The 18,721-nt window shown below is 41.8% G+C and overlaps 1 protein-coding gene and 1 long non-coding RNA gene across 3 annotated transcripts in view; one reads left to right on the top strand and one right to left on the bottom strand.

Moving 5' to 3' along the window:
• LOC136308019 (uncharacterized) overlaps nt 1-18,721 on the top strand; it is a 172,941-nt gene that overhangs the window by 77,941 nt on the left and 76,279 nt on the right. The window lies entirely within an intron of this gene.
• NUP133 (nucleoporin 133) overlaps nt 1-18,721 on the bottom strand; it is a 61,085-nt gene that overhangs the window by 31,843 nt on the left and 10,521 nt on the right. For both annotated transcript variants that reach the window (XR_010726020.1, XM_066234926.1), the window contains exons 7-14: nt 18,091-18,246; nt 17,713-17,783; nt 15,516-15,663; nt 9,734-9,881; nt 8,623-8,780; nt 6,805-6,896; nt 4,308-4,471; nt 3,267-3,361 (exon numbers count right to left, since the gene is read on the bottom strand). Coding sequence is in view for 1 of the 2 variants with exons in the window: in XM_066234926.1 (XP_066091023.1) it covers nt 3,267-3,361; nt 4,308-4,471; nt 6,805-6,896; nt 8,623-8,780; nt 9,734-9,881; nt 15,516-15,663; nt 17,713-17,783; nt 18,091-18,246 (1,032 nt within the window). In the remaining variant the exon portion in view is untranslated. The remainder of the gene's footprint in view (nt 1-3,266; nt 3,362-4,307; nt 4,472-6,804; nt 6,897-8,622; nt 8,781-9,733; nt 9,882-15,515; nt 15,664-17,712; nt 17,784-18,090; nt 18,247-18,721) is intronic.

Below are 18,721 nucleotides of genomic sequence, written 5' to 3'. Positions count from 1 at the left end.
ATATATGGGACATAAAAATGAGACTCAGAGACATGGACAAGAATGTGATGGTAACAAGGAGTGGGGTGGAGGGGTGGGGCGGGGGGAGGGTAGGGGGCGAGGAAGGAGAAGTAGGGGGAGGGGCGAGGGTAGGGGCACAAAAAAACCCAGATAGATGGTGACAGAGGACGATTTGACTTTGGGTGAGGGGTATGCAGCATAATCAAAGGTCAAAATAATCTGGAGATGTTTTCTTGGAACATATGTACCCTGATTTATCAATGTCACTGCATTAAAATTAATAAAAATAAGATAAAACAAAAACAAAAATTATCCAAATCCCCAGAGCATGCCTACTGACATGTGTAACACATGTGCACGGTTAGAAAATTTAATGGTACAGAGGAGTGAGTCTCTAGGCCCCAGCCCATTCTCCCTACAGTAACTGTGGTTGTTTCCTTCATAACTCTATATGCTATAAATGCATTTGTATGCTGAAGTTATCTTTTTTTTTTTTTTTCCATTTTTTCTGAAGCTGGAAACAGGGAGAGACAGTCAGACAGACTCCCGCATGCGCCCGACCGGGATCCACCCGGCACGCCCACCAGGGGCAACGCTCTGCCCACCAGGGGACAATGCTCTGCCCATCCTGGGCGTCGCCATGTTGCGACCAGAGCCACTCTAGCGCCTGGGGTAGAGGCCACAGAGCCATCCCCAGCGCCCGGGCCATCTTTGCTCCAATGGAGCCTTGGCTGCGGGAGGGGACGAGAGAGACAGAGAGGAAAGCGCGGCGGAGGGGTGGAGAAGCAAATGGGCGCTTCTCCTGTGTGCCCTGGCCGGGAATCAAACCCGGGTCCTCCGCACGCTAGGCCGACGCTACCGCTGAGCCAACCGGCCAGGGCTCTTGAAGTTATCTTTTTAACACAAGTGGAGTCACTATATATATTGTTCCATTCCTTGTGTTGATAGCATCCTATTTTTTCATAATCATTTACATATTCCTTGTTAGTTTTAATGACTATGGAATATTTCGATGAATCAACCTGTCTTAATTTGTTCAAACTGCTCATGGTTATTTTGATAAAGAGGTACACGTTTTTTCCTGCTTTGAATCAGCTGCCTGGCTCCCTCAGACACCACAGGGGCACTTCTATGTGAGGGCCCCAGCTGCCGCTTCATCAGCCGAGGGCCCAGTGGCCAGCAAAGCAGGCCACGCATGCACATCGCTCTTCCGTATGGTGAGGAGGAGCACGTGAAGCCCCTGCCCCACTTCTGCGGACTGTGAGGACACCACTGCCCTCACCACCAGAGTCCAGAGGCACGACACTGTCCTGCAGCAGGGACAGTCCCCTTCTCCCTCCAGAGTGAAGCACAGCCCTGCTGCTGTGTAGTGTGGCGGCAGCAGCAGGAGAGACTTAGTTCCTGATTATTAATGTAACTCCCTCAGTGAAATAAGCTCTAAATATTAAAAAGTAACACAAAGGTGTAGCCAAATGGGATCTTTAGATCATGACCTTACAATGAACTTTACTACCAACAACTGCCACAGTGCTCATTCCAGGGCCTTCTCACCGGTGATCAATCAGTGTCCCCAGTATGGCACTTCAGGGTCACGGACTTCCCCCCTTCCAGAATGTACACCCTTCTGCGTGACTCTGCCACTCCTTCCATTAAGAAGTAAAATTGGCCTGACCTGTGGTGGCGCAGTGGATAAAACGTCGACCTGGAAATGCTGAGGTCACCAGTTTGAAACCCTGTGCTTGCCTGGTCAAGGCACATATGGGAGTTGATGCTTCCAGCTCCTCCCCCCCTTCTCTCTCTCTCTCTCTCTGTCTCTCCCTCTCCTCTCTAAAAAGAATTAAACAAACAAAAAAGTAAAATTGTGCCTGACCAGGTGGTGGCTCAGTGAATAGAGCGTCGGACTGGGATGCAGAAGACCCAGGTTCGAGACCCCGAGGTCGCCAGCTTGAGCGCGGGCTCATCTGGTTTGAGTAAAAGCTCACCAGCTTGGACCCAAGGTTGCTGGCTCAAGCAAGGGGTTACTCAGTCTGCTGAAGGCCCACGGTCAAGGCACATATGAGAAAGCAGTCAATGAACTACTAAGGCGTTGCAATGAGCAACAAAAAACTAATGATTGATGTTTCTCATCTCTCTGTTCCTGTCTTCCTGTCCCTGTCTATCCCTCTCTCTGACTCTCTTTCTGTCTCTGTAAAAACAAACAAACAAAAAGAAGTAAAATTGAACCTGACCAGGTGGTAGCGCAGTGGATAGAGCATCGGACTGGGATACGGAGGACCCAGGTTCGAGACCCCGAGGTCGCCAGCTTGAGTGCGGGCTCATCTGGTTTGCGCAAGGCTCACCAGCTTGGACCCAAGGTTGCTGGCTCGAGCAAGGGGTTACTTGGTCTGCTGTAGCCCCACAGTCAAGGCACATATTGAGAGAGCAATCAATGAACAGCTAAGGTGTCGCAATGAAAAACAATGATTGATGCTTCTCATCTTTCTGTTCCTGTCTGTCTGTCCCTGTCTATCCTTCTCTCTGACTCTGTCTCTGTAAAAAAAAAAAGTAAAATTGATTTCTCAATTTCTTTCATCTGGCCTGGCCTTATGACTTGCTTTGAACAGTGTCACTTTGTGGAAGTGACATTAAATGACATCTGACATGAGATATTAAGAAGACTACAACTTCTAAGTCATGCCCTTGGAGTACTGCCCTAAGACCACAGGAAGCAGTCCAGTCTAAAGAGCCACTACTAAGGGCAGTAATCAGTGGTTTTGCACAACAATTCTGTCTAGCAGCAAAAACATTTTCTAATGTTTAGTTTAGGCTCATATAAATGGGAATATCCCTTCAAAAAAACAAACTTTAAATGAGAATTTGCTTCTAATGGCATTTCTAAATCAAAAATCCACAGATAAAAATCCTATTTTTATTCCCTTATTATTCTTCATTGTTTTTCTAATAATACAGAAACAACTCATGAAAACCTGAGTTTCACATAAAAGCACACAGGACCTTTGAGCAAAAGGCAGGACCTCATAGGACACTATAAGAAAAGCTGAAACACTGTTTTTCTGCCTTTTTCCTTATTTTCAATGCAGCTTTCATACTTGGAGCAATAGGCCTCTACACAGCCCTGGATTTACTTTTAAGCCAGAAAAGAAAATGTGCAACACTAGTCGTGCCCCACCCAACCAAACAGCTCTCCCGCTGTCCTGGAGGGTGCCCGCAAGGGCACCACAGAGCCCAGTGTCCTGGGGCCTGCTCACAGCGACTGGGCTGCTTACCTGGTGAAGGAAGTCCATGAGGAAGGTGTGGGCTTTCATCTTGTCCTCCAGCTGGTGGAGGATAATCAGCGACGTGTTGCTGAATCCAGGTGCTTCTGTTGAACCACAGAAACAAAACTTAAAATACATAATATGCCAGCTATATAGTAATTACTATTAAAACAAAAAGTTAACAAAAATCTATATGAAAGGAAAATACCAAACTTTCAATGTAATTATTTGTAACATTACCCAAAAGTTTAAGTAGGAAACCAGGGAGAGAGATGGATGTTTGAGGCAGTCCCCCGGTATCTGGGAACCCTTGGAGTGCCAAGAGCAGCAGCAGCAGTGCCACAAGGACAGTCTCCAGGGGGGCAGGAAGGCCGCAGGCACAGACACATGATGTGCCCACGCTACACATTATGGGATTTGCTCACTGTAGCTCTTAGGGAAATGTATAGTTTCTATTAGTCAATGACAGTAATTACAGCAAAATATTCACTTAGTGTGAGGGCTAATAAGTGGGCCTATGACACCGCCTTCCTTTCAGAAATAAAATGTTGAGGCAGCAAAGGAGAGCTAATCAATCACCTTCCTAAAGAAACAAGTCGATTGCCTCAATGTTCCCTCGGTGTCTATTCTGTTGTGTAGACCTGTTCAGAGCCTTTCTCAAAATCTACTATAAGAAAAGTTGCAACCGGCCTGACCCGTGATGGTGCAGTGGATCAAGTGTCGACCTGGAATGCTGAGGTCACCGGTTTGAAACCTTGGGCTTGCCCGGTAGAGGTATATGTGGGAGTTGATGCTTCCTGCTCCTCCCCCCTTCTCTGTCTCTCTCTCTCTCCCTCTCTGTCTCTTTCTCTCTTCTCTAAAATGAATGAATAAAAAAAAAAAATAAAGTGCTTGGCTTAAAAAAAAAAAGTTGCAACCTTTTTAAAAATACTGAATTAATATTATTTAAGAAACCAAAAACATATGTTTTGAGAGCCACTTTACCAAAAGAACCAGAAAACTCTTCTCAAAACAGATCATTCCATAATATTAAAATGAGGATGTTCTTACCCTCAGGGACAGACTCGGCCCACCGTGGGTCAGAGGCTGGGTAGTCATCCACCAGGTCCACGCTGATCTGGGCAACAGCTCTGTCTAGTTCACAATCGGAATCCAAATTCGAGTGAGAGGAAAACAGTTCATCAACTGTCACTTGAGCATGACTTACATCTTTCCTGTAATAAATTGGAAGACAAAAGTATGGAAGGAGGCAAAACGTTTTCAATGCTCACTACGAAAGTTAATGGTGAAATTAATCCTGTATTTTAGCCCAAAGTTAATTATAATACTTTTAATAACATTTATTTAAAAGGGACAACTCTTATGCAATCGCTAATTCAATAAATATATGAAGACTACTTAGAATATGCTATGCACTGGAGATGGAATGACAAACAAGACATTAAAACATAGTCCAGCCTGACCAGGTGGTGGCGCAGTGGATAGAGCGTTGGACTGGGATGCGGAAGAACCCAGGTTCAAGACCCCGAGGTCACCAGCTTGAGCGCGGGCTCATCTGGCTTGAGCAAAGAGCTCACCAGCTTGGACCCAAGGTTGCTGGCTCCAGCAGGGGGTTACTCGGTCTGTTAAAGGCCCACGGTCAAGGCACATGTGAGAAAGCAATCGAACAACTAAGAAGTCGCAACGTGCAACGAGAAACTGATGATTGATGCTTCTCATCTCTCTCCGTTCCTGTCTGTCTGTCCCTGTCTATCTCTGCCTCTGTAAAAAAAAAACAACAAACCATAATCCAAGCCTGATCAGGTGGTGGCGCAGTGGATAAAGCATTAAACTGGGATGCCAAGGACCCAGGTTCGAGACCCTGAGGTTGCCAGCTTGAGTGCGGACTCATCTGGCTTGAGCAAAATAAAAAATGCTCACTAGCTTAGACCCAAGGTCGCTAGCTCAAGCAAGGGGTTATTTGGTCTGCTGAAGGCCCATGGTCAAGGCACATATGAGAAAGCAATCAATGAACAACTAAGGTGTCACAACGAAAAACTGATGATTGGTGCTTCTCATCTCTCTCCGTTCCTGTCTGTCTGTCCCTATCTATCCCTCTCTCTCTGTCCCTGTAAAGAAAAAACAAAAACAAAACATAGTCCAAGACTTCACAGAGTATAGTATCATGAGGAATCAGATGATTAAACAAAAAGTCACACAGACACTACGATGGAGAAGAACAGAGAGGAAACCAAAACCATCACAGGGGCAGGGAACCTTCCTGGAAGTACAGGGAGGCTGGAGTGGGTGAGGGGCAGGGCAGACAGTGGCACAGAGAGCACAGGTCACACCCAAGCAAGTGTGCCTGTATCTCAGCAGAGAACTGAAGCCAATGAGAGGGAATGAGATTGTCCAGGGAAGAGAAAGAGGCAAAAGCTTCCAAGGGATACCTTTTAGAAACACCACCAGTTAAAGGGAGGGTGCGCCAGTATAAAGAATTAGACTCTTTGAAATAGGTCGGAGTGATCAGAGGACAAGTAAAGTGACAAGAGCAAGTGCATGGAGGCTTAGTCTCATGCTACTTCTAGAACCGTGTGATGTAAAGAAGACTGGGGGGCCTGCCAGATGGGGTGAAGCCACACAAAGCAGAAAGGGTTGACCAGACACAGCCATGAAAATACAAGTCTAGCTGGTAGAGCTGGAAGCTGACCACAGAAGGGACCAGTAAAAGGGTCATCTAGGCCCAACCCAAAACACCCAGATTGCAGAATCATGAGCTATATTAAACAAGCCACTAAGTTCTGTGGTGATTCTGTACACCAAAAACCCAACCAACATGCCAACTTAATTCCATTATCACACCATAAAACTCTGTGTTCGTCTTGACGTTATACATAAAAGATGCCTGCTGCCTGACCAGGCGGTGGCGCAGTGGATAGAGCGTTGGACTGGGATTCAGAGGACCCAGGTTCGAGACCCCGAGGTTGCCAGCTTCAGCACGGGCTCATCTGGCTTGAGCAAAGCTCACCAGCTTGGACCCAAGGTCACTGGCTCGAGCAAGGGGTTACTCCATCTGCTGAAGGCCCACGGTCAAGGCACATATGAGAAAGCAATCAATGAACTACTAAGGTGTTGCAAAAAAAACTTATGATTGATTCTTCTCATCTCTCTCCGTTCCTGTCTGTCCCTATCTGTCCCTCTCTCTCTCTGTCTCTGTAGAAAAAAAAAATCTTGAAAAAAATAAAAATAGAAACACAACATACCCAAAATAAATTATATATATAAAAGAATGCCTGCTAGCTGTCCTCATGACACCACTTTTACTGGGGCACCGCCTCCCACTAAGTGGACAGGGTATACTGCACCATGTTTTCCCAGCCTAGCTAGAACCCTCCTGTGACTATCAAGTTCAGAATAACAATTTGTTAAAAGTGCTAAAGTTCAAAAAAATATTTCTCCTTACTGGCATCATTCCCCCAATTTGTTCCTGCCAGTCGACAAATAAGTAGCTTGTCAAATACGTGTCCTCAGAATTAAAATAAGCGACCATTTAAATAACACGTTATACCTGCAGTATTGCAGAAAAGCAGCTTTTAGCAATCTGGTTTTATCTTCCTGGGCTATTGTTTCATTCTTTGTAGAGGTCTCAAAAACCATACTCTGTAAAATAACAAAAATAAGTTAGAGGTGAAGGTACCAGAATATTCTTAATTACTGGACTAAAAACTGGGCCGACCTAAGACAGCAACAACACAGGTATACCAGCTGTTTACCATACTCTCTATGCCAATGGTTCACATATATAAGACATTAATTGAAACAAGATAAAATGCACCAAACGATCATCCAAAGTCCTAGAGAAAAGGTACATACATTTGAAGGATTATATTGTGAGTAAAATTAATTGGCGATTTCAGCATAAGCAACAATTGCTTAATGGGTTTGCTCTTATACAACTCATCACAATGTTTATTACTATGCATAATGGCTGATTCCAAGCTTAAAGAAGAATCTGAAGAATTTTATTATTTATTTATTTATATATTTCTTAAAAATCTTTCTTTTTTTGTGGCAGAGAGTGAGAGTCAGAGAGAGGGACAGATAGGGACAGACAGACAGGAAGGGAGGGAGATGAGAAACATCAATTCTTCGTTGCAGTTCCTTAGTTGTTCATTGATTGATTTCTCATATGTGCCTTGACGGGGGGGGGGGGGGGGGGGCTACAGCAGATGGAGTGACCCCCTGCTCGAGCCAGTGACCTTGCGCTCAAGCTGGTGAGCCTTGCTCAAACCAGATGAGCCCGCGCTCAAGCTGGAGACCCTGGGCTCTTGAACCTGGGTCCTCTACATCCCAGTCTGACGCTCTATCCACTGCGCCATCACCTGGTCAGGCGAATCTGAAGAATTTTAAAGAAATGGAATAGTGTAAGGCAGCTTCAAGAATCAGAATATTGCAAAATCCACGATTACAGAAGAATTTTAGAAGTTTTTTGTTGAAACTGTACCAAATAACTTTAATTTTGAATTACAGAAATAGTCTATATCTTTCATATACTATTCAAATGAAAATTATTCCCAACTCCTATAAATGAATGATAAAAATCTTATAGATGAGTTTTCAAGGTTTCAAGATGACAGAAAAATAAAATTTATGGTTTTTACCCCACTCTCCCTCTCAAAAATCAGACCAAAAGAAAAAAAAGCACAACCACCCAAACCTCTGTAACTTGACCCACAATGCATGAAGACAGAAACCAGAAGAAGGAATGGCAAATGACAGAGTGGAGGGGAGACAAGGCCGACCTCAGTCTGTGTGCAGGGACAGGTCCCAATGAGGGTCTGAGGCCAAGGACAGGGAGGGGAAAATATATACCAAGTTCCTACAGATCTAACTGTGGGGAAGATTGCTGATAGACATCTAGAAAGCTCTGAAGGGTGTGGGGAGAATAAGCCAGTTTAGTAAGCAAACATAAAATAAGCCCCTACACACTCCAAGGATCACATGAAGTTCTCTAATGAAGGAAGTGTAATCAGTATATTACTGGACTCAGTGAACTGTAAAGACTCTTTGTACGTCACTTATACATGGGATGATAAAGGCAGAGAAAGTCATGTTACCCCAAATTCTTTAGGAAATTGACAGACGTCTAAAATTGGTAAATTAGGATATAACAATATATGCATATTACTTATAAATAAAGACAAAAATACCAGAAGAAACAGCTACAAGACTTAAAAGTAGCTGCTTTTGGCAAAGAAGACAAAGGGGATGAGAGAAATAAGATACCTACTGTTTTCATCATGGCTCTTTTAAAACTGTCTGACTTTTTAAACATTTGTAGGAAACGATCTGATAAAAATTTAAAAATCATATAAAACCACATTACCTCATTGCTTGGTCCAGCAATTGAAGATGCTAAAGAATCCTCAAGGTCCTCTGCTAACACGGACACATTTTCCCTTGAAGTAATAGACACCAACCCACTGTTTCTAGAGAAAAGGATAGGAACCCCTCCACAGGAGCCAGCTCCTAAAATACTGTCCCCTAAAAGAAAGAAAAATGCACAATTATACAGAACAAAAAAATATGTTCTAAAATCTACCACCGAGCAGAAAATCATCTCAATAAATTAAGAACATTTTCTTTTCCTTTACGATATTACTCCTACTTTGAGCTCAGTTCTTTAATCCTCAACCAAATGTTGAGAACCCATTGCTACTCAAAGTGGCAGATGCTATACCCTTCAACTTTAGGACAATAAAAATCAGCCCTGCAAGACAGCAACAACAAATATAGTAAGCAAAAATATGAAAATTAGTCATTCTACAAAATTCAAAATAACAGCTTTCATAATCTTGCCCAATTCTGCCTTGACTTACAGAGTAAGCCAGTGGCTGGGGGGGGGGGGGGGGGGTGTCTATGCTTGCTTGGTGCCTCACTTGATACCACTCTACCCTCCCCTAGTCAAGGCTCTTGTACTGGGACTAGAAAACCTAAGTTCCATCCTGCTGCCTCACCTGGATTCTGTCCTCTCTGCTCAACCCCTTAAGGTAATTATCCTGGTTGAACCATTTGTTTGGCTTTTGTTCACTACTGGATGACTCTGCCCCTCCCCCTCCCCAACTAGTCCAACACCTGAGATTCTTCCTGTTCAGGGGTCTGGAGACACTTAAAGAACAACTCAGAATAAGTCACTCTTACTAACTAGGAATAAGCCATTACGGTACTTGTTAGTATTAGTCTTTTCCTTCTTGGTCTCTTCTGGAGAAAGCATTACTATGATATTTTTTGCCCATAAATGTGACAGTTTGGAAATTCTAGTACCCTTCTGCTTTTTCAGGAGGCTTGTGACTTCAGCTACTGTAAGTGTATGGTACTGAATGTCTCAGTAACACATGGAGGTATTATGTTTGAAGCAGCACTTATGGGAAAAAAAACAGAACAGTACTAAGAATGAGTGAGTTCACTAATCGTGCTGTCTAACACTGCTACTATACCTTGTATATTAAAGATAATCTTCTCCTGAGGAAGGGAAAACTTCCCCGTTCCTGTGGAGCACACAAAGACAGCGTTTTCATTGTACAGATAGGCAGTCTGGTTCAAAAAGTCTGGGAGCATCAATCGACACATAATCAACTCTTCAGACTGAAAATTAAATTTAAAATTACATTTAATGAGAACTGAAACAAAAATGCTTGTTTGCATGATTTTATAATTCCCGTTTTTACACAACACTATCTCATAATAATAAATATTACCCATGAGATAGATGACTTACAAAATATGACAGAAAAAGTTTATAATAACCATCAATTAGAGAAATTGAGCTGCAAATAACACTGGGGAATTAAATTTTTGTTGCACCCACAAAAACACTTGTTCTTACCTAATTCAAGTGTGCTGATTTCGAATCTGACATTAGTTTTTCTCTGTAAGCTACAGTTCTTTTGCAATTCAAGATTTTACGTTTTCATCTTATTGTAAAATTTTCAACATTTAGTTTAACATAATGAAGTAGAATGTCTTCTTGGACATCATCTTTGTGAAAATATAATAATTTATATAATGCAGTAAATACACTAATACACTAAAAGATATGATTGCATCAGAATTTGTCTACAATTTCAAAATAGAACATATTAACACACTTATTTTAATCATAAAATCTGCTTATTTAAATTCTATTCAGGCAAAAATTTGCATTTGTAGTTCTTGCGTTTGTGTACTTGTTGAGGACAATCTCGTCTGATGCTCAGCAGTAGTCTGCTCTTCACTAACAGCTCCAAGATTTTCAGGAAACTTATCAAGGTGACTGTTCAGGAAGTGAATCTTAACACTCATGTTATATCCAATGTCACGGAAAGCCAACAGCATCCTTTGAACCAGAAGTTCATAGTTTTCTGCTTTTTTGTTGCCAAGGAAGTTCTTTGTAACTGCCACAAAAGACTGCCATGCTGCTTTCTCCTCCTTATTCATCTTCCTGGCAAATTCTTCATCACATATGAAGGTTTGAATTTGAGGTCCATCAAATACACCTACTTTTATCTTCTCAAAAGACATGGCAGGAAAAGCAGAAATAATATGTTGAAAGCATTCACTTTCTCTATTCAAAGCCTGAACAAACTGCTTCATTTTAAGCCAAGTTTGATGTGAAGTGGGGGAAAAATGATCCTGTCTCAATTAACTACAATTTCATTCACAATATTTTGCATCCCTGCTTCCAGAGCTTCATGTTTCGGCCACTCCTTCTGTGTCCAGTGTTTCTCCTGAGCTTGGCTGTCCCACAAACACAGAAAGGATACTTTGTGAAACCTCTCTGTTGTCCTAGCAGGAAATTTACCATTTTAAGATTCACACAAATGATCCAGTTATGCTCCTCATACTTCAGAAAGTCGAGGACAATTTTTATGTCATTATAATCTTCTCGCAGATGAGTTGAATAACCAATTGGAACCACTGCATAAACATTACCGTTGTGTAAAAGAACACATTCAGACTTCGTTTAGAGCTGTAAAGAAATAGTCACCATTCGGTTGGACTGTAAGTGGTAACACCTAGCTGGCTGAGAAGACTATTGATATCATGATAGTAAACAAAGTGTTTGTCTTCAGAAAAAAAGTCCACAAAAATTTGTTCATGCTTCCTGAAATGGGATACTTTAGCTGACCGATAAAGTACATTCTTTTCTTGAAGTCTAGAGGGTAATAACTCAGCTGCTTTCTTTGATAGGCCCAAATCTCTTACTAAGTCATTCAATTCGGGTTGGCTAAACTGCTGAGGGGTTAATAATTGCTTGGCATCAGAAGACCCTTCAGATTCTACATCCATTTCCTCATGCATCTTATCAAAATACACTTGATCACCATGTTCACTTTCTTTGTCCTTAGAAGAAATAAAACCATTGAAAACTGGAACTGGGAGTGTCTCAGAGTGTGAGATAGGTCGTATTGCTGAAGGAATATTAGGATATGCGATCATATGCCGTTTTTTCTTGCCGATGCCCTTTGTATGGATCAGACAGAAATAACAGTCACTGCTGTGGTCCTTAGGTTCATGCCAAACCATGGGAATACCAAAAGGCATTTCTTTGCGTTTTCCTTTCGTCCAGTCATGAAGTATTTCCTCACAATTATGACACACAATATGAGGAGCCCAATTCTCGTCTTGATCGCCAAGGAGAACTTGAAAATAGGCAATATATGCACGTGTCACAAATGATGAAATATTGCGCCTTTAACGTTGAAGTGTGTAACAGCCACATATATAACAGAAGGTGTCAGGAGTATTCTTATACTTATGCCTACTCGAAGAAGCCATGATTCAATCTTTTTTTTTTTTTTTCTTTTTAAATTTTATTTATTCATTTTTGGAGAGGAGAGAGAGAGGGAGAAACAGAGAGAGAGAAGGGGGGAGGAGCTGGAAGCATCAACTCCCATATGTGCCTTGACCAGGTAAGCCCAGGGTTTTGAACCGGCGACCTCAGCATTTCCAGGTTGATGCTTTATCCACTGCGCCACCACAGGTCAGGCATGATTCAATCTTAACACAAAATAAGAGGATGTTTTTTACATATAATAATTTTTACATTTAAAAACAACTATAATTATGTAAAAGTGATGTCTTTAAAACATTAATTGCCTATGGTTATGTTCAATCCAATTAAAGTCGCTGCCCTTTAACTCCAATTTAAAAACCAATGCATGCCATTAACTGTAACAAAAAGAAATTAAAATTGCATAAAAACTAAAGCATGCACCAAAAAAACGATTTCAGATTTGGAAACAGCGATATAGAAATATACAGAAACAGTTCTAAAACCTGATGCAACAGGAAATGAAAAAAAAAAAAAATTCCCCAGTGCTAATTAGCAAATTTTGAAAACATTTCCATGATCATAACATTTTAACTAGAAGCCTATTAACAAATGTGAGGAAAACAATTAAAGGATTAATTCCTTATATTACTTATTTTAGAACTAGTAAATACTTTTAATAAATAATCCCTGATCAACATTTTGGTTCTTACTTCACTATCAAGATATCAGATACAAGAAAACCAAGTTAATTTGTTCATATATAAAATCAGAATCAGAAACAGAAATAAGACCTAATTACAGTTGACCCTTGAACAACATAGGTTTGAACTGTGTGGGTCCCCTTATATGCAAATTTTTCAATAAATAATATTAGAAAATTTTTAGAGATTTCCTTACTACCATGAAGCAATTACATGGATGACACTAGGCTATCATAAAGCAATCATATTGCTGCTTCTTCGTTAGCAATGTGTGAATCATTACACCTGCCAATAAATACGATCTTCATGTTATCTTTTTTATGTCTAGTGTTAGCAACATATATAAAAACACCTAGTTTTGTATCATATAAGACAATATTGATGTACATACTAACAGAGACAATTCATCTTGCAAACAGATGACAAATTTACTACACTAATACATTACAGTACTATGTATTTTCCCTTATAATTTTCTTTCTTGAAGCTTACTTTACTGTAAGAATACAGTATATAATACATGTAATATACAAAATCACGTGTCAATTGACTGTTATCAGAAAGACTTCCAGTCAACAGTAGGTTACTAGCAGTTCGGGTTTTGGAAAGTCAAATTATATGCAGACCTTCATCTGTGGGGGAGAGGGGTCAGCACCCCTTACCCCCACGTTGTTCAAAGGACAACTGTAAATAAAATTAAATGTTAAAAATGATATCACTATTTGGCCTGACCTGTGGTGGCGCAGTGGATAAAGCATCGACCTGGAAATGCTGAGGTCGCTGGTTCAAAACCTTGGGCTTGCCTGGTCAAGGCACATATGGGAGTTGATGCTTCCAGCTCCTCCCCCCTTCTCTCTCTCTGTCTCTCCTCTCTCTCTCTATCTGTCTCTCCCTCTCCTCTCTAAAAAAAAAAAAAAAGATATCACTATTTTCAAGAAGCGATTTATTTACAAATAAAACATTAAAGTGGGATCAAATAATTTTATTTTTCTCCAACTGTATTCTTTTCTTTTTAGAGAGAGAAAGAGAGAAGCAACACCTTGTTGTTCCACTTAGTTGCGTCACTGACTGCTTCACATGTGTGCCCTGTCCACGGTTTGAACCAGCAACCTCAGGGTTGTTGAGCTGGTGTTTTCAGGGTTGAGCCCTAACTGGGGCTCAAACCAGCGACCTGAGGATGGGTGATCTCAGGCTTGAGCCAGTGACCTTGGCACTCGGGGCAGCACTCTACCTATTGCACCACTGGCCAGGGCACTGCAACTGTATTCTTTTTTTTTTTTTTTTTTTCAGAGAGAGGGATAGACAGGGACAAACAGACAGGAACGGAGAGAGATGAGAAGCATCAATTATTAGTTTTTCGTTGCATGTTGCAACACCTTAGTTGTTCATTGACAGCTTTCTCATATGTGCCTTGACTGCGGGTCTTCAGCAGACCAAGTAATCCCTTGCTGGAGCCAGTGACCTTGGGTTCAAGCTGGTGGGCTTTTGCTCAAACCAGATGAGCCCGCGCTCAAGCTGGCGACCTTGGGGTCTCGAACCTGGGTCCTTCCGCATCCCAGTCCAAGGCTCTATCCATTGCGCCACCACCAGGTCAGGCTGCAACTGTATTCTTTATACCTATTTGCACTGTCTGAAAATTTTAACACTGGGTATATTTTTCTTGCATAATCAGAATATATGTTACGGTTTATTGAAATAAAAGAACAAATCAGAAGACTTCCTTACAGTATCCAGTTTAACAAGTCATGTTAAGAATAAGGATGTAGGCCCTGGCTGGTTGGCTCAGTGGTAGAGCATCAGCCTGGCGTGCGGAAGTCCTGGGTTCGATTTCCGGCCAGGGCACACAGGAGAGGCGCCCATCTGCCTCTCCACCCCTCCCCCTCTCCTTCCTCTCTGTCTCTCTCTTCCCCTCCCGCAGCGAGGCTCCATTGGAGCAAAGATGGCCCAGGCGCTGGGGATGGCTCCTTGGCCTCTGCCCCAGGCGCTGGAGTGGCTCTGGCCGCGACAGAGCGACGCCCCGGAGGGGCAGAGCATCCCCTGGTGGGCAGAGCGTCGCCCCCTGGTGGGCGTGCCGGGTGGATCCCAGTCGGGCGCATGCAGGAGTCTGACTGTCTCTCCCCGTTTCCAGCTTCAGAAAAATACAAAAATAAATAAATAAATAATAAGGATGTAACAAAATTAGTATTATACAAGGTTAAGTGAAATGGACTTACAGCTGTCATGGCTTTCCCTCAGAACAGCAGTTACTAAACAATATGTCCAATTGCTATGAAGCAGCTTAATATTAGAGATCTTTAAATTGTTTTGACAATTTACATGAACTTTGATAAGTATATAATGCCTACAAAAATAACTGTACTTTGAGCAGAAAGGGAATTTATCTGTAATATACAGAACTTAAAATCAAACCCCAATTTCTATCAGGTTTCTTCCTTATTCTTCACTCTGCAGTCCACCATCAGTATTTTCTTTCTACTCAACAACAGAGACATGAGAATCTCTTCATAGAGCTTGATCAGAAGAAACAAACTGCTTGCTGTCAGCTGCTCTGACTCTCATTTCTCTTTAGCTAAGGTTGAGCAAAGGAACAAGTCTGAGATGGCAAATAAAATGCAATGTCTAAAATGTAGCTATTTAAAAATATATCCAAATATATCCTTGATGATTCTCTCAAAGACTCTGTCTGACCTGGCAATGTTTAGGGAAAGAAAACTCTGTATGTTGTTATCACTTTGGGATTTAACTTACAAAGAGAAAACTTACCTGAAAAGGTGGATTATACTGAGTGACTTCCACAGTTGCTGCATCCGACACTTGGTAGCCATGATCTTCCACTGTTATCAGAGAATAATAGACGAGGCATGGGATATCTGCTGGGTGCCACGCTGCTGCCAGAACCAGGAGGCCATCACTAAGCAAGGCAAAGGAAACAGCTACAGTTTCTTTGGAAAAGAGCCTGGCAGTTTCTTATACAGTTAAACATTCACTTACCATCCACCCCAGCAATTCCGCTCCTAGATACTTATCCAAGAGAAATAGAAACTGGTGTTCACACAAAAACTTATATGTACATGTTACATCTTTATTAAAAACTCTTCATGTTTAAAAAACATGAGACTATTTTAGGTGGTAAGGATGATAGGAAGAAAATCACAATTTTGTAAAATCAGTAAAATCTGACAAATTTTTATGTGAGTACCTATAAGGTAATACGTTTAAGATTTAAAAAAATCTAAGCTTGGCCCTGGCCGGTTGGCTCAGCGGTAGAGCGTCGGCCTGGCGTGCGGGGGACCCGGGTTCGATTCCCGGCCAGGGCACATAGGAGAAGTGCCCATTTGCTTCTCCACCCCCCCTCCTTCCTCTCTGTCTCTCTCTTCCCCTCCCGCAGCCAAGGCTCCATTGGAGCAAAGATGGCCCGGGCGCTGGGAATGGCTCCTTGGCCTCTGCCCCAGGCGCTAGAGTGGCTCTGGTTGCAGCAGAGCGACGCCCTGGAGGGGCAGAGTATCGCCCCCTGGTGGGCAGAGCGTAGCCCCTGGTGGGCGTGCCGGGTGGATCCCGGTTGGGCGCATGCGGGAGTCTGTCTGTCTCTCCCCGTTTCCAGCTTCAGAAAAATTAAAAAAATAAATAAATAAAAAAAAAAAAATCTAAACTTTACATCTAAAGTAATAATCTAGTAGAAGAATGTATAAGCCTGTTCCCTGAAAATATAAGCCTGATCCAAAGGAACAACCGATCAAAGGGTATCAACAAGCATTAGGAAGACAAACGCTGTTCTTCAAGAGCAGAAAACCATTCAGAGGCAGGACACCTGTAGGGGTTGCTGACCTTGGAGACATGAGAGTGATGACTGGGTAACCTGGAGTAAAGGTGGGGAGGAAGGTCAAGGAGAAGGAGTGCTGAGTCTCACAGCCTCACAAGAATCTTATTGGCATGATGACAGTGGGGACAGCAGCCCTGGGTCTGACCCAACAGAGCAATTCCTAAGCATGTTTCTCTTCTCTGTTCTCAAACCATGTCTCCATTCTGAATATGGTGTGAAAATGTCCGCACCTGTGTGCACAGTGAGCTGTGTCCAGCTGCAGTTCTAAACTTCTGAAAGTCCAGTAAAAATAATGAAAACTGGTAAACTTGTATTTAATTAAAGTGCTTATGGAAATTAAATATATACTAATTATTTGTACTCCTTTGATAGTTTCTGGAACATTTCCAGAAACTATAGAGAAGGATCCTGACAGCCTGAGAGAGAAGAATTACATAAACTGCAATATCCTTCCAAAAACCCAGTAGATTTGCTTCATTAAAGTAAATTACTCTAAAACAAATAAAAACAGCCATTAACTTCTGGTAAGTTGTGTCTTAAAGGATTACAAGTCATACATTTGCAATCATTATGAACTTCCTCGCAGAGACCATGCAACAAATGGTTAAGTTCCGCATCACCCTTGGGTTTAAAGCTAAGGAATAACGTGGGATAAATTAGCTTTATCAGGCTACTTACAGCATTGTTTCTAAGAGGAAATTCACTCTGAGCACATACCATGGTTGAGCATGAACTTGTCCTGCTAAGAGAAAACCTCAGCCTGTCCTTCCTTTACTCAATAAAGCCAAAAACACAGCTTCCTAAGGTTCCTTTAGTAACAGAACGAGGGCTGGAGAAGTGGGCCCAGCATCTCCGCCTGAGGAGAAAGATGACGTATGAGCCTCACAGCAGTGGGAACGGCCACTCTTAGCAGAGAAAGAGAATCTAGTTGGGAGAGCAGACAAGACACATCTCTAACTAGGATAGATGGCTGGAGGCTGAGATGCCTCTCTCTCTTAAATAAACTAGCACCACTTAGTAAGGCATAATAGTATAAAATTAGCATTAGAAGAAGATACAGCAAGATTGCTCAGCATTTCATAATAAACATCATTTAGTTTTCCAAACACCTATATTCTTTATGACAAATTAACTGCTTACCAGTTTTGCTTCAAATCCAAATACCGAATGTTGACCCCTTCTTTAATAGCTTCATAGTTACTTTCAGATCCCTATATGAAAATATCAATAATGTAAGTATAGGAATCATTTACTTCCACCTTTGTATCCCCAGCACCTACTAAAGTGCCTCATCAACAGTGATGCAGTAACTGAGTGAATAGTGTGTGCATTTTAAAAATTATAAGGTAATCAGTGAATTACAATATTTCTAGAGATTGAATACCCAGTTTGTTTATCTGAAGGCTAAAGATTATATGTTTGTATACTACATTAAAATGTTATGAATAAAACAACTAAATGAACAAGTATTCCCATCCAACCATAACTGAATTAGAGATGAATATTATTGTTCCTTACCCAAATAGCATCAGTAATGTTTTCTTTCAGGGCTCGATTTATATCCCAACTATATACTTGTTTTTCTGAAGACTCATCTAGTTCCCATTTATTGATGTTTGAACTTGTCAGGCTATAAAAGCTTGCTCTTCCTCTATCCCAAAGGACACTTGAAAGCTGTATGGAGAGAAGAAAAACTGAAGTTTGTAGATTAAGTTAAACGTCAACAAACTATATTTCTGAAATTCAAATTTCATCTATTTTATAATTTGATTAGTATTCCTAGGAGAACTCTTTATTTAGGGTTCAAAGAAAGAACTGATCCTGAAACAGGCCTGGAAAGCAAGGTAGGACTTCCACAGGCAGAAGGCCCACCAAGAGCAGGGCTCGGAGGCAGGAGAAAGTAAAGGGTCTTCAGAGAACTAGTAGACTGGAATGTAGACTATAACTAGAAAAAAGGCAAAAATGAGGCTCAAATGAAAAAGTGGGAACACGCAGCAGAGTCCTGAATGTGAGTCTGTAAACCTAGTAAGCAAGGGAGAGATGGCCAGTGGCTTCTGAGCACCGAGCTGTCAAAGCAAATGAGTGTGGCAGGGATGGGTGTAGTTACTTACATATGGCTATTTTATCTGCCTTTTAAGCTCCTGCTTGC

This window comes from Saccopteryx bilineata, chromosome 1, assembly GCF_036850765.1.
Source record: "Saccopteryx bilineata isolate mSacBil1 chromosome 1, mSacBil1_pri_phased_curated, whole genome shotgun sequence".
In the NCBI taxonomy this organism is placed as follows: domain Eukaryota; kingdom Metazoa; phylum Chordata; class Mammalia; order Chiroptera; family Emballonuridae; genus Saccopteryx; species Saccopteryx bilineata.
Note: the sequence above shows the minus strand (reverse complement) of the source record. Positions and strands in the feature narration are given on the sequence as shown.